This window comes from Labrus mixtus, chromosome 11 (assembly GCF_963584025.1).
Source record: "Labrus mixtus chromosome 11, fLabMix1.1, whole genome shotgun sequence".
Lineage (NCBI taxonomy): Eukaryota > Metazoa > Chordata > Actinopteri > Labriformes > Labridae > Labrus > Labrus mixtus.
Genome location: NC_083622.1, coordinates 24,767,755 through 24,792,149, shown reverse-complemented (window position 1 = coordinate 24,792,149; position 24,395 = coordinate 24,767,755). Strand labels below are relative to the sequence as shown.

Below are 24,395 nucleotides of genomic sequence, written 5' to 3'. Positions count from 1 at the left end.
GAACTGGAAGTTTTATGTCAAACACTAAACGGGAACAGGTTTGCTGCCACCTGAGATCTTTTTGGACAGTCTGGATGTATGCCTGTTTCCCACTAAAAGGTTCTTTTGTGACTTTGTGTTTAAATAACCAACATCTTAGTTATATTTATGTTAGTGTTGCTAAATACAAGTGAAGTGAAACAGAGAATCCCCCTTTGGTTTTGAAGAGGTGGTAGTGGAAATGACCGTAAAGGAAGTCCTAACAAGTTCAAATACTTCATCTCAATTGATGAAGACTGTTATGGAGTCATTATCAATAAGGCAATTTTTGTTTTTATATGCATTATATTGTACCTAAGCATCCTCCTGTCAATGTTTTTTAAAATGAGAGATCATCTTTTTTGCCTAAAATCTTTTCCAAAATGACTTTTTTGTGACAACAGAGAACTAAAAAAACAACAAAAAATTTTTTTTTTAATATGTTGAGTTTTCATGCCTTTATTTTAGAGCTAGGTCAGTGGATAGAGGTCGCATTCGAACATGGCCTCTGTACACGGGGCACATGCTCTATCCACTAAGCTACTGGCACCCCATGAAACCAAATTTAAAATACAGTGTGTCTAATAAACTATTTGAATCTATTGTATTGTTACAATTATTTTATTTAGTTAAACCCCATTTCCCCTGCTGCCTTTGTTATTTTAATATATCAGTGAGTATTGATAAGTGAGGTATAAGTGTTTCACATGCGCACACCTAACCATGCCAAATCATTTCATTACACATAATAAGTGCTTTGAACTGGCTCATCTGAATGTTGTAGTGTTATTGAGGACAGCATCATCAGCTGTTTTTTATTTAGAAGGTCTTTGCATCGCACACATTTGTTAATATTAGGGATGCCAAAGCTTTTGTGTTCAGATAATATTCTGCCTTGCTGCTGTATTAAAAGTCCATTGAATGACCAAATATCTGTTTAACATCAACATCCTAATGAGAGAGTAAACATACATCGTTCATCAGAAATATTAAGAATAAATATAAGAATTTTAACCTTGATATCTCTCTTTCCTTTCTTTCTCCAGAGTGGCATGGCTTTGTCGTATGATCCCTCTGCGATGCAAAATGGGTAGGTTTAAATTTGTCTTCTTAAAATGACTCTATACATCTTTAGATTCCTCCAAACACTACTTTTGATTCAGATTCATTGTCAAATATTTGTCAAGTGAAACCCACAGTATAGCTTGAGAGCCTTCATCTCTCTCACACCAGACAACCTGCAGAGATGAACACACATCAGCTTCAATCAGCAGTATTAGGTACAAGAGCACTTGCATGCAAATGAGCAGACCACACACATGCTCATGAATTCAAACAGATACAAGAGACGCGAGTCGCTACCACACTCACGCACACAAAAACACACAGACTCTCTTTGTCTTACCCTGTCGCGCTCTCGCCCTCTTCCTCAGATCTGAGAGGCGCACACGGAGCCTTTATTAATGCACCTATGCATACAAGCTGTCAGACATGTAGGTTTTGATTGCAGACAGGAAAGTTGGGCGGTGTTGCAGCACCGCTGTAAGACTTTCGTCAGCTATCTGCAGTGCTCTCAGGCTGAATGCAGACAGCTGAGTGTCTGCCTGTTTCAGGGTGGGGGAAATTGGAGATCGGTCCCGTCTGCTAGGAATGCTGCTGGTGCTGCGATCCCAAGGGTCTCCAGCTCCGTGTCTCTCTTGTTCTCCTTTTTGTCAACTCGGTACAACTTACTCTTTGTGTCCACACTTTCCCTTTACCTCATTGTCTTTAATGTTTCCCTGTTGTGCACCAAACCTTCTACTTCCCTTTATTTAAATCATACATTGTCCTTTCAGCTATTTTTGATTCTCCCTTTTCCTTCCAGCAACACAACATTTTCCTCTCTTGTCTTCTACTTGTTATTGTTCATACTCGCGATTTGCATGTAATCTGTGTGTGTGTGTGTGTGTGTGCTTGTGTGTGTGTGTGTCCTTTTGCATGTATAAATGCATGCTAACACATCGCATCTGTGCACTCTCGGTGCTTAAGCCCTCTCCAACCTCTCTTCCGAGGTCACTTGAGCTCCTTCCGGCGAGGCACTAAATGACTGTGAAATGCTAATGCAGCTAATTAGAGAGGAGGAAAGGGGGGCAGGATGAAAAAGAAAGACTGGGCAGGTCAATAGGAGGGCAAAGGCAAAAATAAAGTCAGCCCAAGGAGAGGGGAAGGGTATGAATCAATTACAGGTTTGCAAGTCTCTCCAAGCTTCAGGATGGCTGGTTTTTAAGGTCCGATGCCAATCTGGTGTTATTGGAAACATGTGTCCCAACTGGCCAGACTGCATTGGCTTTCTGCCTCTCCTCTACTTTATCAGGGAGACACAAAATTAACTTTCTCCGGGTCCCTTTTAGCCCAATTCCCCGCCTCCAACTAGCCTGTTTGGCATCGTATTGTTTCTCTCTTTCCCTCTCCCTTTTCCCTCTTTAACTTTCTCCCCTTTCATCTTCCCACACGCATAAACACGTATATATTTTAGCATGCCGGCCAACATTTGTCCGCCGAAAAAGTCACTGAGGTCGGCACTAAATCATCCTCTAATTTTTTCAGGGCAAACTCCTGACAGTGCGGCTAGGTCACACCGGGGATTCATGGAGAGGTTTTTAAATTCAATCTTGAAGTAATGTTCTGTTCCCAATTACATGTTTAGTGTATTGTTTAAATAGCCGTGCTGGAGTCCCTATTGACAGCGAGCTGCTCAGGACTAATAGCCCCCATCAATAACCTTGGATCCGTCCTCTACCTACTCTTTCTCTCTCTCGATACACGTCACTCTAATGAAAAATACGATAAACACAATCAGAGAACCATATCGAATAACACGGCCGCGCTCGCTCATTTGTATTCATCAGTGATAGTAATACAGTTTCTCTAATACAAGTCATACATTAATTGTCAGTCAAAAAGATGGATCCGCACTGCTACATAATCAGGAGAAGAGCTTTTTTCTTCTTGTCTCTGATCTCCACTTTAAGATGTTCCAGTTCTTACTCCAACCTTCACTTTTCTATCTTTTTAACCTTTTCATTTTAAAAAGTGAGCCAATTTGAAACACGTCATTAAATGCAGACTTACAGTGCTATTGCTTAAAGCTACTACAATCAATCTTCAATCAATGTTGTTGCTGATGGTTGACTTTGTAGACATACTGTACAGAGGAATCAGTATACAGCTAATCTCTATCAACAGATTCTGTAAATGACCCGATTATTAGAGGTGGATGTTTTTCGATTTCTGTTTTTGTTGAAGTAGTATCATCTAGTTTTCCACGTGAAGGGCATAAAAGGCAGAAGGAGATCCAGCTCGGTGGTCATCTGACGACACATAGCTCATACTAATCTCTATGAACAGATACCTGTGTGCAAGTGGAGCTAACAATCCACTTTAGGATATGGACTCTGAACTCTGATTCTATTCTCACTTCTTATATTGCCAGTCAGACTGTAATCAATAGCAATGCATAGAAAATCATTAGTTTGCTGTGAGTCATTGATAGCTAACCGCAGGCTACACTGGAACCTACAAAAGTTGGCCATCGCTCAAAGAGGGAAAAATCGTGGTCAGATGATAGTCAATGGGTTCCAAGATTTGTGTTATAATCAGTCTGTTTAAAAAAAGACACACATGCAAATAGATTATACGTACTGTATGTTTGATGATTCAACTGAAGTTGAAAATCCCAAAAGGAAAGTTGATGAAAAATCATGCCCCTTCAAAATCTCAGTAATTTGAGCCTATGTCAACAAATGTAAGACAGAGCACACAATCAACCTTCCGATGAACCATAGCTGTACCTAACAAGAGGAAACATATTGTGCTAATAATTCACAAGATTTCTTTTCTAGTGTGTTAGGAAGTGGACCATGTTTTATTCTTGGAAAATAGAGAGTAACCCTTGTAGCTTTGCTCTCTATGTACCGCTATATACTTAGACTCCAACTCAGAGAGAATAAAAATCTGTGTGATCACAATCACGCTCTGGAGCTTACCACATGTAGTTAGAAACCAACTGCATTCACAAGGCCAGGATTTCAGCAGTGCAAAAATATCTGAGGCTTTGTAACTCACAGCTCTCACTCTCGCTGACCAAACATATCTAATGTGAAACAGAAAGTGCAAGAACAGAACAAAAGAGCACCTCTGCAACCCATTTCACTCTGAAATGAGATGTGTGATTGTGTCATATCAGAGTTGCACCAATCCAGCCACTTTTTCTTGATTTCTGGAGCGTTTACTGATCCTGACTGTCATATCAGATGTCTGAATAGAGAAGATACTGTATACTCTGCATAAGACAGTAAATGCTAAAAATGGGTTATTTGGTAAATAAACCAACCTTTCTTCAAATATTTGAAAATACTTCAGACCATTGACAACATCCTTCTAACAACACAAATCAGAGTGTATGTATATAAGAGAAAGCATTGACCGAGTACAGTATTAGACATGATTTGCAATTTAAAACCTAATAATTTTTATTGAAGTTATTGTAGACTTACCTGATGAGGATTTTGAACTAGGCTTGGTTGGTAAGATCAGGCTCTTATATTGAAAATTTAGGATTTAAATTTTTTTTTTTAAGTATTAGACTGATTGTCACATGCCTCATTGCTGTCTACAAAACTAAGGAGATGTCAATCATAATTTGATCGGCCACATTCAAACAGTCTTCATCAAAATGAGCTGTTTGAAATTGTTATGCAGATTTTATCACTCAGAATATTGAATGAGATTTTCAGCATTTATATCGTAAGTTCATTTTTTGCTATTTCCAGCCATATTTCAAAAAGGCTCTGGGTACTTAATCTCCCACTGAAGTCTCTTAGCATTTCATACAGTGGTGGCTGTGTTAGACATTGGACGGGAAGGTCTTCTCTGTGTCTCTGCCTCGTTCTCCCCTCCCTCCCTCCCTCCATTATTCAGTCAACAGACACTTTGGGATCGATCGGGCAGTGCAACACGGCCTAGCGGATGAAACATGTCCTCTCTAGGTACACGATGATAAATAAAGCACTGTGAGCCAAAGCATTCTACCTTTGCAGGGTTGAGGGCGTGAGAATGAAAAAAAAAAAAAAGAGAGCGAGAGAAATCAGAAGGCTAAGCAAAGGTATAGGAGGAGAAGTAAACAGTATATAATGCAGATGTTACAGATGCAGGTTTCTCTATAAGGTGAAATATACGTAGGTGGGAACATGAAGGGTAATACTGAAACATTTCACCCACTCACACAATAAGGTGATAATTCATTATTATGCACAGTGGTGGAGCCGACTGCTTTGTAACATGATGAGCACTCCGGTGCAGTGTCAGGTCTTATTTAGAGACGTATTTGATGGTGTGGTGCTGAGTGGAGATGCAATATTTATTGTTTCCATGACAGCCTTGATGATGTCTGATCCGTTTTGTCAGCTGGGTCTTGATGTGCACTGGGTGGTTGGAAACAAAGAGGAACAAAAGGCTCGTTTTCACCTTTGCATGTGGCTACATATTGCTAGCTAAATGTCTTTAACATGCTTTTGGTTGAGTTTAAGACAACTTGTAAGCTTGGTGATGCACATGATTTCAAATGAAACATCTTCCTGTTTGTTGTCTCAGGTTCTACTCTTCGCCGTACAGCATCTCCACTAATCGGATGATTGCACAGACGTCAATCACACCCTTCATCGCTGCCTCTCCTGTCTCGACGTATCAGGTGGGTGGACTCTATTTTAAAAATTTTAGCTTAGCCTTAAAAGGCCTACAAATGTTTTATTTCCCAATAGGACTTTTTGAACAGCTTTGGAAAGTGTCCGTCTATAATAGGAAACAGGTTTGTGTTTTCACGTGAATTCCTTAAAGGACAGATTCTTTGCTATGTTGCTTTCTTTACACATCAAGGGTTCTTTGAATATATATATTTTTTTTACTATGTTGTCATATCAGAGCCAATACTGCAAAGAAAGTTCAAGCTTGAAACTAAAATTCTACTTTGTTAGCTTCCTGGCTTTCTGGCCAAGAGATCTTGCAAAGAAAGAAAATAACTTTCAAAGGCAGACACAGCTCCAATATAGCATCCCACGGGCATCTAATGCAACCTGATAGCAATAGCATCTCGAGCCAAGTTAAGAAATGGTCTAAATATTCCCCGCACGGAGCTTTAGTTTCATAGCTGCAAATCAGTGACAGAAGAGGACAAGTATTGTCTGTGATACAGATCACTTGTTATGTTCAAAAAGTCCCATTGTTGTAAAAACGATTATAAATGAGACACGCTGTTGAAATGTTTTATTTCTGCCATGAACATAGTTAATTTGAATTCAATCCCACATACAGCATCCTTGTGTTTGAAAGAACTACTGGAACAACAGATGCATGATAATCCACTGCTGAAATTGACATTTGCTAGAAATGAAAGTCCCCAGCTGTTTGAGAATATTACTCAGCCGTTTAGAATATAAGAGTACACATTTGTGATCTGTTTTTAAAGATTTCGGTCTTCAGTTTGAACAAATGAGGGCTTTCAGTGTAACACACAGGGGAAGTCTGAAAGTGTTGAGAGGCCGATTAACACATTGTTGGTTTTGGTCTTTTCGTGGGATTTGCTGCCAGAAAGACAAAATATCAAATAACAGCTGCCTCATCTTCAGGGAAGTACACAAATGAAGTGGGACTAGAGCTTTTGAAATAAATAATGACTATTTCATATTTTAAACTGATCCCATACACAAGCACGTGAGCACTTTGTAGCAGCTTTTTCTGTGTGTAGTCTTTGCACACGCAGGTAAAGCAAGTAGAGCTTATCTTTTTGAGGGAAGCCTTTAACAACAGAAATTGAGTTGTCATCTCTCTCCATTAAAGACAAGTCTTAGTCTAGCTATGATAAAACACAGGCTTATATTGCAGCACTCCTCCCATCGATCTTTCATTCTCAGGCACAAATCCTCCTTTTGTCTCCCGCTCTCTGTTCCCGCTCTCTGCATCCTTTCTCTCTCTCTCACGCACAAACAGTTCTAATTCATGTCAAAGCTGGTTGGTGAAGAAGCTGTACTTCTTTGAGAGACTGACTCAACACTCGATCCTCATTTTTGTCAAACACACAGACTTTAAAACAAACAGGGAGTCCCCCCCCCCCCAGGTTCTCCGTAGCACAGCTGCAAATGAGACAGATGAATGCAAAGACACACCTTTAACAGAGCAGATTCACACACTCAGGCACAAACACATGCTGCCTCTTTAAGGTGAATTAACCCACCTTGAACAGCTCCCTATAGACGTACGCAGGTGATCGAACATACGCATATATAATTAGTACATACATGTGACAAAAGGGTCTTCAGGGACTTGTTCCTCCTCATGTTTCGGATTGGCAGTGGGTAGCAGAAGGAGATGAAAGTGTTTGTGGCCAAGACCAGCTTCGATGATGAAACCTCCTCTGTGAAGCAGTAATTATTAGACTGTATTGCTCTCTGTGGTCTTCATATCCTCTTATAATTACAACATAACATACTGTATAGTGGACCCTTTGTTACTGCAGTAATATTCTTTAAGACACACTGCCGCAGGGACCAAAGCTCCGAAATTGGCTTGTAAAGACTCGAGCTAATGATTAATTTTCTCCCTGGTTTTCTCATTTTCGCTTCCTTCCTGTCATTCTGTCTTCCAATTGTCCTTCTTTATGTTCCCTCTCCCTCAATTCTTTATCCACTTATAACAATCTTCTTTTTGATCTTCCCCTTCCTCTCATCTCTCCCTGACCTCCTCTCTGCATCCACCTACTCATGCCCACCCCCTCCTCTTTTAATTACTTTATTTTCTCCTACTTCCATTCTTCCTATTTCCCATCTTTCTTTTTTTCTGTTTCTTTATCATCTCTGATCGCATCTTTGTCACCTCCACCTTTTCTTAATGGTCTCTTCTTCATCTTCTCTCCTCTCACACAGGTCCAGAGTACATCTTGGATGCCACATCAACAGTATGTTATGCAACCTACAGTAAGTTTTTCTAGCAGCCTCTCCTTTGTGTTTTTCTTTCTTAAGTTATCTTTTCCCAGTGGAGTTGTTTTCTCCGTTTTTATGACACTTTTCCCTGCCTTCTTGTTACCCTACATTCCTGCCTGTCATCTCTTTGTGTTAGCATGTCTCTGTAATTCCTTCACATGTGCTTTTTATCCCTCTAAACGAAACAAAAAAAAGATACATCACTATTGTTCTCACTGAAAAAAGCCTGATAACACTGTTTTTTGTGCTTTAATGCTGACTATAATTTATTTTAACAATATTATATATAAATGTTTTTTATTTTTTATTTTAAGATATATTTTGATACAAAATAAGAAAGCAAATCTATGATAAATTGCAATATTCCAAGTTATACAAAGTAATATCCTAGTTTATCAAACTAGGAGTGACCAGTGTCAGAGCTCAAAGGAAATGCTTGAGCCTTGTTTCTAAGTTCAAGCCTACTGAATCCTCAAAGCCGACTGAAGACCTCAGAAGAGCTGAGTGTAAAATCTGTAATAAAAGGTTGCCCCCTGCTGGTGTGAAATGAAACTGCAGGTTCAAGGGTAGTGGTAAGGAAAATAAGTATAGGTACCAATGATTCTTTGTAGGGTAAGGTATGCAACAACAAAAACATCAATATAAAATGCATTCACAATGAGTCACCTTATATGAAACTTCTGAAGTATAAAAATCTTAGCTTTGTGTTATTAGTGTCTTCACTAAATACACATTCTCATACCGGCTATTTCATACAGACACACATATCTATTCATATTGCCATGTACTTCAGTCAATAACACTCTAAGTGTATCCTGGAGATACTCTTTCTTCTCACATACTTCCTGACACAAACAAATATCAAGCTTTGCTTTAAGTCAGAGATTGTATACAGCTATAGGTATAGGAGATTCAGCTGTGAGCCTCCACAGGATTCACCCTGAGCTCAATGTAAAGCCTCAGCTGACACCCTGCCTGTCTGACATGTAGCAACAACACACAAACAAAGAGTGTGAAATCTCTACCCCTTCATCCACATGTTCTTCAGATTCAGACAACTTTATATATCTCAGAGGGGCAATTCAGTTTCACAGTCTACCAAGGCTTAATAAAAGAAATCAAGACAATATGAAGGAAACAAACCCAGTCACAGAAGCATTCGGACAATTACATTTTCAAGCCAGTAACAACAGCAGGTCATCAAATGAGAAGCCAGGTCCAAAAACCATAAAGAAAAAAAATACAATGCCAGAAATGTATTTAATAAATAGATTCATACTTTAATAAATCCTCCCTAAGTGTACAGGGACTGACCATAAAGCAGTTACAGCTGTTCAGCATTCAACATCCTGATACCTGAAGGAATAAAAGAGTTAGAGTATCTGTGTGTTCTCCTTGGAGGGGCAAGATATTGCGTCCAGAGGGCAGTAAAAAAACAGGCAGGTGAAAGAATGTGTCGAGGTTGATTTATTATCATTTTGGCTTTCTGGACCACACGCTCCTTCCACAGGAAGACTTTTAGCTGGACTACAAATATCTTGGAGCAGACCTTTACCATATGGTTCAGACTGTTCTTGTCCTTCACAGTTAACCCATTAAACCAACAGATAAAAGAACATGTTAAAAGAATTTAAATAAAAGGAATAATAAAGGCTTCTCAAAATGCCCTTAAAGAGACACTAAAAGAATTCTCTGTTGACCATTTTTAACTATTATATCTGTGTTTTTAATAATCCTCAGTTCAGAATCGCACACTGTTTCAACATCTTTGTTTGTGTCAACTATTTAAACATTTTCACCATTGATAATGCTGGATTCAGTTTTACAACAGTTCTTCCTGAAATCAATGATGAATGCCTTTTTTTCATACCTTTTAGATCAAGGCAGTTGTCATTGCACCATTTGAAAAAAAGCTACTAAAGCTCCACAATGGCCTGACTCAGAGCCCTGAAGAAGTGAAAGCAATGCAGTGTCATCAGATAACTAAACCAAATAGCTGCCATCTTGTGAAGTTCTACAGTGCTCTGAGTACATGAGAAAAAACAGGGGGCTTAGGACGCAGCCCTGAGGAGAACCAGTGTTTGACATTAGAACCTTGGACTGGTGATCATTTACAAAAACGTGCTGAATTCTATCTGTTAAAAAGGTTATAAGAAACATGAAATCTGACCAGGCAACTTGGAATAAGAGGAGACTCTCATGAAAATATGGGTCTTGCATGAGATTTCATTTTCAAGGAGCTTATAAACGTCTAAAATGAAAATCTTTCTGTTGTTCACACCTTTTTCAGCTTGAAAGAAAAACTATAGTTGATCAAGTTGACATTTGATTAAGGAAACAACATTTTATTTTAAAAGGTTCACAAATGTTTTCCTTCCTTCCTTCCTTTCCTATGTGAGAGCGACTGAAAATTTCAAATCTCTTCAGCACACATCTGAAAAAGTTAAGTGAACACGTCACTAAGCTGTTCAGAACAGTAACACAGTTGGGGTCCACAGATTAGGTCAGGGCCAGCATCTTTGCCTACATTAACGCTCTCAAACAGAGCTGTGACTGTTTCCTGAGAAATCATTTAATCACTTCAGAAGAACAAGAGATTCTCTCAGCATGGAAATATCACTCAAGAAATCAGACCTTTCCCGGTAAGATAACAATTTAAATATCTGCCAAGTCAGCATCATCTACACCATCTACACAGATGAGAGGCTTAGTCTCACAGGTGGACTGATTAATTGATGCCATGGATGTTATTCCTCTCCAGGCTGCTCTGAGGTCGTTTCCACTAACCTGATTTTCAATTGTATTAGTATACTTTAGTTTTGCCTTCCCTATTTTAACCCTAACTTCCCTGGAGACAGCTGTTATCTCCAGGGGTCGGCAGAGTGAAATGGTCCTTTTCTTTTTATTGATAACTGATTTAACTTCTTTTGGGTATTATTTGGGTAAGTCAACAGTGTTTTAGTTAGTGACAGAATCCACCCAGAAGGTTAATTCGTTGCCAGTCTGTAATTTTTACTGTCCCCTCCTAACAGGTGTGTACATGGATAGATAGTCACTGCTATGATAGGAAGCACAAAAAGAAGGCAAATGATTGAATGTTTACAAAGATTAAAAGGATAAAGTTGGGTGCGTCTTGGCAGATAGAGTCCAGTTTATGCGTGATATCAGCTAAGCAGCAGCTGACATGTTTGCTCCCAGGTGAATGTACACTAGTTTGTCAAACTAGAGAAATAAACGTAAGTCTACATCTGGGGTACAAATCCTCTTTTCTGGTAATCCGGTCCGGGCAGATTGGTATTCCAAACCCACATGGCTGTGGGTCAGTTGGAGAGTCAATCATCTCACAAACGGAGGGTTGAGGGTTCGATCCCCATCTCCTGGAGTCACATGTCCGCTGTGTACTTGGGCAAGAGACTTCACCTTAAAGAGCCCATATTATGCCCTTTTTGGTGTTCGTATATTTAATCTATGTACCTACTTTTGTACGTTCACAATAGCTAAAGTCTGAAAAAAGTGTCTGTTTTCATGTACTGCTCCTCCTTGCTCCCTCTACGCTCTGAGTCCGTCAGCTACACTCTGCTGAGCCCACACTGTTAGACCCCACGTGGGCCAAGTCTGCTCTGATTGGTCTGCCGATCCGCTCTGTCGTCATTGGTCAGTTGCTCAGCACGGTTCTCGGAAATGTCCCGCCTCTTTTACCATATTGGGAATGCAGCCACTGGCTCCGTCCGAGGGTAGCATAAACATTAGCACCTTAGCACCAATGTGCTACCGCAGGCTACGGCATATTGTGGGCGTGCTACAGAAGTTAATGGGCGTGCAACATGAGCTGCTGGGCTTGCCACAACGAGCCAATGGGCTTAGATCAGTGATCTCACATTGACAATGACGTCGGACTGACAAATTTATTTCGAGGGGGGCTAGAACCGAGCGTTACATGCAGCTAATGCTACAGCTAACAGGAGGACGTAGGAGAAGCCGCGTTTCCGCAGACTTTGAATTTTTGCACATAGATGTGCCTAAACATGCACAGGACACACACACTAAAAAAACACACTGAAGAGCATATAAAACCAGAAAAAGCATAATATGGGACCTTTAAATTGCTCCCACTGCTTTGTCAGATTAGCTCATACTGATGGCCACCTTACATTGTAGCCTCTGACATCAGTGTGTGAATGGGTAGGCGTGATCTGCTGTGGAAAATCTCAGCAGTTTACTCGTTGTTTTTTCTTCAGTACATCACAGTCAATGGAAAAAGAATGTATCAGCAGAATAGATTCAGGTTCAGACTGTAAAATAACCTTGAGAGTGCTTCAGATGAAAATACACCTCTTTAGCACTTTTCTTCAATACAGATTTAACTCATTTACAGTTTGTATAAGTGATTTTTTTAACAACTGTTTAACTGAACTGTAAAATATTTATGTTATTTTTATAATAATGAGTTTTAATTAAACACATGCAAGAATGGTTCACGAGAGAAATGAATATAACTGTTAAAAAAGGGGGCTTGGGGATTTCTATCAGCTATCAGTCTAGAGAGAGCCAACCTTAAGAGAAGTGTCATAGCCAATGAGAATGACGGTGATCTGATGCTCTACATTATTTGAGCAGCCCTGATATCCAATAATGACATCAATTCCTCTTATTGTTATGAGAGGAAAAAAACATTTACAGTGAAGGAGGCTTTCACCTAATAGATATCTTCTGAGAAATAAAGTTGGTCGGTCATACAAAGACACAGAAGTCAAGTTTTATCGTTCCAGATTTTTATCTTACAGCAATACTTAATGAGTTGGTTTCTTGCCATCATCAGTGCTCTAGTTTATACACGCACAAAAATCCTCTATGCTCTATGAAATTGTCAGCAGTAGGAGGGTGGAAGATAACGGTGACACAGATTTGCTTTATCAGCCATGCACTGAGGGATTCCAGCAAAACAGTGCCACAACAGAATAGTTTAACTAGCTCCAAATTCTGTTGCCTCCAGATTCTCTCTCCTTTTCTTCCCTTCTTCCTATCCGTTTTCCTCTTTGTGTCTATCTGCCAACTCCTAAAAAACATTCTGTTGTCATGTCTGATTAAAATTATGTCTGTGAGGGAGGATAATATCCCTCTGTAAATGTGTTTTCAAACAAATGTCCCATCTAATTATCTGGCAGGCCTCTTGATACGACTCCCCAAGACTGGGGAGAAAAAAGAGGGCGATAGAAGAGAAGAGAGCATTGGAGGGAGAGGAAATAAATAAATAAATAGTAAACTGTGTGTATTTGACTGAGCAAGGACAGGGGAAAGAGGCTGGCTCAGGGAAAGGAGAGGAAAGACGGGATTACAAAGAATAAATCGGGAACAAAGGAAAGAAAACAACGGCTGCAAAAGCATGTCTGGGCTGTGCGCGCCTGTTCCCCAGACTTGTCTCTGCATAGTCAAAATCCCTGTTAGACAACAAAGGCGAAGGCTAGTCATTGTATTTCCTGGATATAGAAGAGCTCTGCAAATTAAAGCTGCACTAGGGAGGGAGACGGAGAGAGAGAGACACACAGAGGCTAAATTCTGTTCCTATGGTAGCAGTGGCTTCCTTGCTGCTCACAGCATAGTTAAAGAGTGGTATCTTCGATTAATGGTGTGCGTGCGTTGACACATTTAGGTGGGTGCACACAAGCATGCCTCTCAGGCAACAGTCTGTTGCAGAAATAGAGATTTTTGCATTTCTCTGATAGCAGAATTGGGAGTTTTTTTCTGTGTCACATACAGATGCACACAGCTAGAGATGCGTGCTGCTTGTACCAAAGTAAATGACCCAAATTTAAAGGTTAAAAGAATAAATGATATTGCTAAGTGCTGTTTTTAATCATGCAGGAATAAAGGTGAACACACATGCACTCTAAACAGGGTCTGCACTCTGAAATTAGTTCTCACACACTCACTCACTCTCTCTCACACACACACACACACACACACACCCACACCAGGCGCACCTATACACACAGTGGAGTGCCTTAAGGACTGTGTGTTTCCTACTCTTAGTGCAATGCCCAGATTACTTGAACTCCCTGTCTTTACATCCTAATTAGCGAGAGGATGTCTTTGTGCATAATTACTCACAAATCCCCCCTACAGGAAATGAATGCATTACCCTAACCAGGCATAGCGAGAGAGACAAGTAAGGAGGCTTATAAAGGAAGGGATGTAATGAGACATCTGAAGAATTAGGATTTTAGATATTCCTTAATGTTATTGACTGTTAAATTACCATGCTAAACTCATTTGAGAAGACAAATGGGGTGAAGAATGTAAACAGGAACACACAAATCAGCACATGTTCCAGTCTTTAAATATTTCACAATGTAATGTAAAGTGTGCTGAACTTTAGCATGCATGTAGGTGCATGTTTAGAATTTACAACCCAGTGATACCTGTCATTTAGCTCTATGTGCTCTTGTGAAATCTTGCTAAAAAAAAATGAGGGTGTAGTTGCAGAACGTAAAACCATTATGTAGAATTTTTCAAACTTCTGCTGTCCAGGCTACACAACTTGAGAGGGGAAAAAAATATATACCTTTCGCAGCCTTAGTATACTTACATAGAAAGAGCTACCTGTCTAACCAGCTTCACCAACTGGTTTTCAAAATGCAAACGTGTAATTTTCACTAATAATGTACATTTCGTGTGGCCGTGCCTGCCTGCAGCTTCAGGCTACACAGCTGTACTTCTCTGCAGGAAAAATGACAGCAAAAGAAGAGGAGGAGAAGAGAAGGGGGGTGAGTGAGTGAGAGAAAGAGCAGATTTGAAGTTGAGAGCAGCTCCTGTATTTTTCTCTCTCCTGTCCTCAGGGAGAAGATAACTGTCTGTCTTGCGCTCTCATTTGTTGCTTACCCCAGGAAAAAAAAAGTCTGATACAGGAAAACTTGATAGCCTACAAACACACTCACTCTACCAACAGTTACACACTCACCTTCTAATGTGTGGTGTCTGAGTGTACACAGACGTACACGTAGCCTATACAGCCATGTTTCACACTTGCGCAGCTATAAAGCAGACAATTAGTCATCGTCGGTTTTTCTTTTGCTTTGTGCAGCTTTTTGTCTGTGTGGAGGCCTGCTGCGAGGTTGGAAGAAGTGAGAGAAAGAGCGAGGGAGGATGAGAAATCATTAGACCACAGATTGTATTATATAGATGGATGGAAAGCTGGAGGTATTAGCAAGATTCTGGCTGCAAATCTACCCACTGGAGCCAAAGATTTGTGCTGGTTTGGGGGTAGATCTGTTGATGCATCTGTGTATGGATGCTGGTGCGTTTACATACAATTTGTAAGTGCGAGCGTGTGTGTGTGTGTGTGTGTGAGAGAGAAAGAGAGAAAGAGAGAGTGCCAGCCAGTTACTTGTGATGCTGAGGATAGTGTTTGACAGAGCATTACTATTGGCCATGCGGGTGTGTTCAAACAGCTTTCCTTATGAAGACAGCAGTCAGGAGGAAGCGTGCTCAAGACTGTTTACAGCTCTGACAACTGTGTGTGTGTGTGTGTGTATGTGGGTGTGTGTATGCCTCCCTGTAAAGCTTGGAGCCGTAAGAATCTTCACATACAGATCCACAACTTTGACAGACTGTAAATTCCTTCGAGAGGAAACTTCATACACCTATAACTGTCATTATTGTGTGTGTGTTCACTCGTGCATCATTGTGTTGTTGTGCCACCCTATGAAACCTTACACATTCAAAGCAGTTCAGACGAATGCCATGCAGTTGCAATGTAGTCTGAAGTACCTAAATTCAACACCTTTAGTAACTGTTCCTCTCTCAATGTGCAGCTTTGGAAGTGCCGACTGCTCTCTGAAGTGCTACTGACACATTTCCACTGATGCATGTTGTCTGTCTGCACTCATGGGAAGTGTAGTTAAACAGCTATCACGAATGCACAGTGTTTACCTCTGCAGGGATGTTGCCAGGCATCTGAGCACACAGTGTGAGGAGTCTCCTATTAAATCTAAACAGAGCTGTTGAGTCTGTAGCAGCTGTTGTACTGGGAAAGTAGAGCTCAGTGCATCAAGGTGTTAGCAGGCATCAAAGCCCCTCACACTGAACAGATTTGCAGTAAAAGCCTTTCTGCTCCATTTAGAGGCGTGTTCTGTCAAACCTGCCTGACAACTAGCAGACTGGCTCCGTTGTTGTGTACAAAGTCGAACTCTTTGCAAGCATCAGACTTAACTGGGTTGGAAGTCTTTTTAAAATGTATTTCTGCTAGCTGCCTGTTTTCGAAAAGGTCTCTTTAGCTGTATCCTAAAGCATTAATAAACATCCCTACATCCCTGAGGTAAACATACAGGTATATAATCAAATAAGAGGTATTTGTTTTCTTGCTGAAAGTCAAATGATGAGGCTGAAATGGTAAATGGACTTGAGCTTATATAGTGCTTTTCTAGTCTTCCAACTACTCAAAGTGCTTTTACACCACATGTCACACCCACCCTTTCACACACTGATGGTAGTGATGATCGCTATGTAGTATCATCCATCAGAAGTAACTAATCCCATTCATACACCACCACTGAAGCAGCGGGAGCAATTTGGGGTTAGGTGTCTTGCCCAAGGACACATCGGACATTTGGCCAGCTGGGGATTGAACCCTCGACCTTCCGGTTGAGAGGTGACAACTCTACCAATTGAGCCACAGCCGCTCTTAAGTCTTGTCAAAAAAGCATGCTACATTGAAAACCTTAGCTTAGCTTAGCACAACGACAGGTATCAGGGGGGCAGCTAGCTTGTTATATCCAAAGTTAATCTTGTTTTTTTTCTCAATCACTTGACATGGCAACAACATGTACCACAGTTCATATATAAATGAACCACAAGTGTTAAGGTTGTCAGGTTTTGAGGTACTTGAAGGTTGATTATAGTTCTTTTTGCATATGAAGAGAAAGCGTTCAATTTTGCGGTTTCAATTCTTTACTCTAAGTTAGCTGAGCTAAGAGTCTCCTTCTCTAACTTGTCAAGCATTCAGAAAAAAAAGAGTGGCCTACTGATATTCTCATCTTACTCTTGCGAGGAAACAACTCAGGGTAGGGAACATATGTCTTGCATTAACCGGGACTGTCCCGCTTTCAAGCTCCGTGTCCTGAGTCCCAACAAATATTTACACTAACATGTCTCAGTTTTTAAAAAGTCCCTGTCCCGATTTCATATGCTTGCAACACTGATTTGTCTGTGCATATGTCGATCAATGTTGCTGCCTAGGCTGTGGCTGTTTTGACCAATAGAGAAAAATCACTAATGCACCACAATATAAAGTTCAATACTGATTTGTCTGTACATGTGTCATTCAATGTCTTGCGGCTGTTGCTTGGCTAGCCTAGCGGATCATACTAACAGGACCTACTGTGTAACGACAGGTAGGGCTGAATATGCCTGGGCTGCTCAGGGGGGCACCTCTGCCTACCACCTTGTGTGATCAGTGCAGGTCTGGTGACAAATGAAATATTATGTTCTATTACAAGCAATGCAATCCTTCTGTTGGTGTTATATAAACACATTTTTGAATTCAAATTCAAAATGGTCGATTTTGGGAGCCGATTGTTTGGTGTTGAAAAGGAGCGCTGATGCAAAAGCTAATTGTACCATGAGCTCATACATGTGGGTTTGCAGTAAATTTAAGTGTCCTAATTTGGAGGTTTGAAAATTTGGTCAGCCTAAGGAAGGGTATCCACCAAAACTATCCATTTCACATCTCCTACCTCATCATCTGTCTTTTTAGTTCACCTTTTACTCTGCCTGTCAGATAATGGGTAATGACTAGAAACAAGAGTTTGTTCACCTTGTACAATTAATGTCTTTATTACAGTCCGTCATGTTTTCTTAAATTCCCTCTCTCAGGGTGCTGTGATCACCCCGACCGCAGCCATAGAGCCCAGTTTGTCTCTTCACCCTTCCAGTGTAATGGCTCCTCTCGCCCAGCAGATGAACCACCTGTCTCTGGGTACTACAGGCACTGTAAGTCTCCACTTTTACTTCCTCTTAAGTATCTCGCTCGGCATTTAACAGTATATTTTATTTATTTCAGTTGTAATACATTTTATATAATTAGTCAGCCAAGTTTCAAACTGTTATTAAGATAATCTCACAGCAGAAACCACTCGTATAGAGAACGCCATTTCCTGTTTATTATACATATGACATTTGCTTTGACACTTAGATCAGCTTAAAAAAACAGAGCTGAGGACATATTGTTTTACCTATATTATACGACTGTCTTCACCTCCTCCCTCCCTCTCTCTGCAGTACATGCCTGCTGCAGCTGCTGCGTCTATGCAAGGAACCTACATTCCCCAGTACACTGCAGTGCCTGCCTCTGCCATCACAGTGGAGGTAAGGACAGATAGAGGTTGTTTAGTGACTTAAGCCTGGTTACGCTCTTTAAACAGCACCCTGTAGGGCTTGACAAGGCTCAACTGCTTAAAATAGTGAGACTTAGACACTCTGTAGTGCACATCATCTTGGGGAAATTACATTTAAGTAAATGAAGCCGTGGTTTACGTTGGTCCTGCCAGTTAAGTGAAATCTCAATTTTAGTTCATTGGAACTGAGAAAACCTGTTAAAGTCTTTATATGTGATTTTTCACACTTAAATATAATAGAAATCAAGTATATCCTCTCAAAATAACTCTGTGAGTCATGACTGTCTACAATGGGTGTAACACCTGAGTCCCACTGTCTGTGATGCTTTCAGAGTTTTCAGAGTCCTATCTTCAGTTTGTTTACATCGCCGGGACGGCGGCCGACTCCTCCCCTCACGTAAAAAAGTTGTTTAATTGAGGGACTAGAGAAAAGAAGAATAACATACTGTACTCACTGCTTAACTGTGTTTCTAGATCACGCTCATTTCGGGTAAATTTACATGCAGTGTGAAGATACGAGCATAATAAAGATCGCTAGCATTAGCATGCTAACACAATAATGTACTGCAAGTTGTTTTGGTTTCATGCTGGTGCTCAAGGGCGACATCTGCTGGATGAAAAAATCGCATATAAAGCCTTTAAGTAAGCCACGATGATCTCAGAATCAGGTGTGATTTAGTGTCATCCAGGGTGGAACATTGCCAAATAAATGAACTCATTCTTAAAAGTGGAGAGGCACTTGTATGGATTCTCAGATGAGAAGAAAAATCACATTGGTTTTTTTTCTTATTTGTAATGCACCAATTCATAACAAATGTTATATTAAGATACTTCACAAAACGAGCAGGTGTAGACCATACTTTTTGTTATATTATTTACAAAGAACCAACATTAATCCCCCATGAGCACAGCACTAAGCAAAACTCAGCAATGTTACAGTGGCAAGGAAACACTTCCTTTTATTCCTCGAGCAGAACCAGACTCATGTTGACTGTGTTAGGGTTGAGAGGGGGGGATAAAGGGAGAGACAGAGAAAGATGGATAGAGATAACAATATGTTGCTATCATTTAAATGAATACAGTATTAACAACAATACTGACTTGTTTCTGTGACTGTGTTTGGGGTGTCAGGGCGTGGTGGCTGATGCATCTCAGCAGACAGCAGCCCCCTCCTCGCAGGACGTCAGTGGGCAGCAGCCTTTATCAGTGGAGAATACAGGAGATCATGCCACAGCCTACTCCTACCAGCAGTCTAAGTGAGTTCATGGATGTCTCTGTTACGTAAGTCAGAAGTTAATAGTTGGTGTTATGTAAAACAAAAGAACTGATGATAATGTGAGATTCTGATTCATTTATTGCTTAACCGTAGTGTTAACTACACCTAATGCCCCGATTACCCAAGAGGCTAAGACTTTTCCTTTCTGCAGTTCATTTTCTTTCAGTCCATCCAGTAACTTGAGACATAAGAATTGTGAAAGAAGAGGAGCGATGACATCTGCAACGTGATATCTGCATTTAAACGTAGATGTCATTTCTATGCTATGCTGGTCTATGGGTTCGGGGGATTTATTTCTTGCCCACAACCCAAACCCGCTGAAATGGGATTTGATGATATGACTCGGACTGCAAACAGATACTTCTGACACACAAAGTCTTATCTCTTGCCTGCATTCCTCCCTAATGTAATGGTAGGGGAAACTGGACATGATCATTTCGGTCTTCTTGATTTGTACTTTGACTGTTTATTGTATTGTTGTTATTACTGTTGTTTTTATATTTCTGTCCATTTTGCCTTGGATTTGTTATAATGTGATTTGTGTGATTTTAACTGCATGTTTGGATGTGAGCGGACCCCAGGAAGAGTAGTTGCTACTTTGGTATAGTGGCTAATGGGGGTCCAAATTTCAAAATAAATAAACCCCAAATAATAATTGTGACACCTGTTAGCATAGAGTTGAGTGTGAAACTGATCGAATCAAACCCTCATCGAGGGAACAGCATTCAAGTCTTTTCCTGAGGTCTTGATTTGAAAAGAAATCAGAGTATCAGAGTGCTTACAGAAGGTTGAAGTGTGTATTAGCCTCACAGACAAATGCACAACATTTTCCCTTCCTGTGTTTATAGGATCATGTCAATGTTTGCTTGCACAACCTTTCTCTCTGAATGTTTTTCTTTCTCCAGGTATTTATCCACTTTGTTTCTCTGCCTTCTAGATAACCTGCTGTTGGTTTCCTTTACAGCTGGACAAAGAAAGTTGTTCCAGCCTTTGAAGTGGTGATATTGTCCACAGTCTACTCACTTGTTTTTTCTGTCTCCTCTAGATAACGACATTGGGAGGAATCGTGCTGCATTGCCTTCAGAAGGACTGCACTGAGACGCTAAAGACACACAGAGAATCAAGATGAAACAGGGACACACACAAAAAACCAGAGGTGACACGGGAACACTGAGGGGAGAACGCTTCATCTGTGCACAGGCACTAAATCCATGACAAAATGAAGAAATAAAAAAACAGTTCTCTTTCTTACCTGATTGAGGCAGGAAAAAAGACGGGGCAAAAAAAAAGAAATGATGTTTTTTTTGGACTAAAAGACAATGAAATCAAACACAGTCTACAACTTTGAGTTTCTCACTGTGAGACTGGACTTTGCCTCCAAAGGAAGAATCGAGGACATAGACTGAATCTGAACTCAACCAACAAACTGTACAGAAAAAAAAGAACATTTGAATGTGCAGGTAGATTTTCAGACTTTTTTTTTTTTTTTAAATTAAAAAAAAAAAGGAAGCAAAGGCTAAGAAAAAAAACAGATTGTCTTCCTTTGGTATTAAGCTACATTATTTTCACTCTTTTTATTATTTGAGTAGTTTTTTAGAATATCAATGTTTTTTCTTAAATCTTTATTGCCTTAATTTTTTTTTTTCAATCTTTGGAAACAAAAAGTTTCCAGAGTGCTGAATCAAAAAAAAAAAAAAAAAAAAAAAGACTGAGTGGTTGAATGATTTGAGAGGTGTCTTGGAGAGATTTCCAGGAGTCTTAGAGAGAATATCTACAAAGCTATCTGTACAGGATTAGAAAAAAAAGGTTGTAGTTGTGATGATTTTAAATTATGTGGTGGGGTGCGGCTAATGTTAGATGGTCAGAAAAAAAAAACTTCCTTAATGCGACTGGTGGGAAGGGTCAATCCACTGCTTCCTTAAAACATTCAATTCAGTTTAAACATCAGATAAAAGTTCTGTTTTTCCATCACATATGTACTCTTTATAGCTTCTTTTTTTTCCTGGTTTGTTTTCGATTGCAGTCTTTGAGCCTTTAAAGGGTTTTGCTTTGCCTGCTTTGCTTGTCTCACTGCAAAAAAAAAAGAAAAAGAAAAGAAAAAAGGGAACAAGTGTGAGCAGGATAAAAATGCTAGGATTTTTAAATGTGCAAAAGCAATAGTTTTAGTCAAACTGTTGACAGTTTCTTGAGTCTTTCTTAACTGTTGAACAAAAGCAGCCTGCAGGGGGCATATTTTATACCAAAGATGAAGAAACTAGGTAGTGAAGAGATCTTCCTGACTGTATGTTGCTTTTTCTTTCATGTTTTTTTCACCTCTGAAGCTGAGATTGTTCTTGCTAATCACACTGTTTTGTGTATGAGACGATCGTATCCGTGGCTGTGAAGAAGCAGCAGATCTCAAACACAACTTCCTCAACCACAAGAATGAGACGTGTTTGTGTCATGATCAAATGTGGTGATGATTTATCATGGGCAATAACATCTGTGGAGAGAACCGGCGTCCTGTGGAACGGAGAAAGTGAAGGTGGGAATAATCTGGTGACCTTTGTGTTTATACAGGCTTAAATTGCATTCCAAGAGGTGTCATATGGTGCGTACTTTATCCACCCGAAAACAACATCCTCTTTGGGCAACATTGACGATTCACAAATCCTAAGTGCAGACACAGAGGAGCTTTAAATCATTGTGACAGCTTGCCAAATGCTCTACATTTGATTATTTTCAAGTACGTATTCTCAGTCCATACAGCAAACTGTCTAATGCCGCAGTCTTGCCAAACACAATACATTTAAAATGACAGCAGGGCAAGAAAATCGCATTTGTGTGTATCAAATCATTTCAGCTTTTTTGTATTTTTAATGGACAAAGAGAGATATTTTGTTTTTCTTTTGTGTTGCTTTTTTTGGAATTAATGATGATGTTTGAGCTGCTAAGTACTTTTGATTATTGGGGATTTAGGTTGTCTTAGGTTGGGTGGGTGTGGAAAAGGTAATCCTCCATAATGACAGTAATTGACCATTTAGAGCCAAGGTAAAGACATGTAAATGTTATCCATAACTTCAAGGCATATGAAGCATCACAGGTTGTAAAATGTTGCCTCTTTTCATGTGAAAGGAGAGAAGTATTTCTGCCTGTGGCTGACCCAAAACAAGCAAATCCCAGAACTTTATATTCATATCAGGATTGAACCTTGAAAGAGAACCTTCGTCTTCATTTGAGAACTAAAAAATCAAATGAAAAACTCTTGTGATTTAAAATAGTCTAAAACATGCCCTGGAGGAAACACTGCAAACGCCCCACCTGCCCGACCACAAATGAAAGGAAGCTACGGATGGTAAGAACATGGTTCAACCAAAATCAACCAGAAACAAACCTCTATGGGAAAATAAATTATTGAGAGAAGAGAGAAAGTAAAGATGGCGAGAACATAAGTAATATTTATGAGATCTTTTTTTGTACAGGTGTGTAAAAGAAGATGCGACAGAAATAACTTTGATGATGCTATTTTTTTATTTGCTTGGTCACATGCCACCCATGTCTTTCAAATTGTGATTCTGAGAGTGTCTGTAGAACCAGTGGATATTGCTGTAGTTTCAAATGTCTTTTTTTTTCTTTTAGTTTCTTTTTAGACAAACCTTTCAATAAAAAAATGTTTAAAACAGTCATTACTCATTTGATGTATTCTGCAGGTACAAAGCAGTTCCACCAGAGGACACTGAAGCACAGATGAAAAATGGGAGGTTTAGTGTGCCTGTTGGCATATTCAACACAGGTTTCCTTGGATTTTTCAGTTCCTCAGCTTACTTATATGAGATTGAAGTGTTCAAATCAAGAAATAAGTTGTTCAACTTTAACATGCATTCACTTAAAAAAGGACAAACAACTGATCTCAAAAGACTTAGTGAAAACACTACAATATATGCTAAGCTATTTTCATCAGTTAAGTGTCTTATGATGCAATATGAAGGCCTTAATCTTACACAACACCCAGAACAGGTACAGTTAGATCATAACTTTATTATGTACTTAATAGAGAGAGTAATAGTATTACAAAAATAACACAGACACAGTCAATGCATTACATGAATCATGCATCGTTCTCTACAGTGCAAAGACCAAATATGAATGAAACGGTTCCCCAAGCACAATACCATGCACACACGTGTCAAAAGAGACACAGACATCTTCATGTTTATATTTATGCTGCTTTCAATCCGAAATGATATGTACTATAATCCTGGGAAGAAAAACCTTTCTCTTGCTATAGAGCAAAATGTGCCTGGCACAGTACAGAGAAAAACTCTTATCTTTAAAGTCTCCTATCCATTACATTTTTCATCTATTTTTCATATAAAGCTAAGAAATCAATGGGGTTCATTGTTTCCTCTCAACTCTGTTTTTCCCATCTGGACTAAATGCTAGTTTGATTTCCAAAGCCAAAACAAATCTAGTGAAAATGTTGTCATCAGTATGTTGACTATTATCCACTGATTGAAATATATCTCTCAGAAAAAACACTTACTTCTTCTCATATTTTAAATGTAATGAAGATTGCACTCAAAACTGTAAAAAAAAAAATTGATTTTTGGAGATGACAGGACCCATCGGTAACATTACTTTCACTTATTTTAGTTTCCTTCAACTTCACAACTTCACTTGGACCTTCTCCTCTGATCTAAACTATAAATCATTTTCAAA

The 24,395-nt window shown here is 39.6% G+C and overlaps 1 protein-coding gene across 3 annotated transcripts in view; it reads left to right on the top strand.

Moving 5' to 3' along the window:
• The window catches only part of LOC132984276 (RNA-binding motif, single-stranded-interacting protein 3-like), a 125,897-nt gene extending 102,539 nt beyond the window's left edge, over positions 1 to 23,358 (top strand). For 2 of the 3 annotated variants that reach the window (XM_061051046.1, XM_061051044.1), the window contains exons 8-14: positions 1,065 to 1,108; positions 5,650 to 5,746; positions 7,974 to 8,024; positions 17,901 to 18,017; positions 18,306 to 18,392; positions 19,553 to 19,702; positions 20,743 to 23,358. In XM_061051046.1, coding sequence (XP_060907029.1) covers positions 1,065 to 1,108; positions 5,650 to 5,746; positions 7,974 to 8,024; positions 17,901 to 18,017; positions 18,306 to 18,392; positions 19,553 to 19,681 — 525 coding nt within the window. In that variant the 3' untranslated portion in view covers positions 19,682 to 19,702; positions 20,743 to 23,358. The remainder of the gene's footprint in view (positions 1 to 1,064; positions 1,109 to 5,649; positions 5,747 to 7,973; positions 8,025 to 17,900; positions 18,018 to 18,305; positions 18,393 to 19,552; positions 19,703 to 20,742) is intronic. The other variant, XM_061051045.1, reaches the window with a different exon arrangement.
• The last annotated feature ends 1,037 nt before the right edge of the window (positions 23,359 to 24,395 follow it).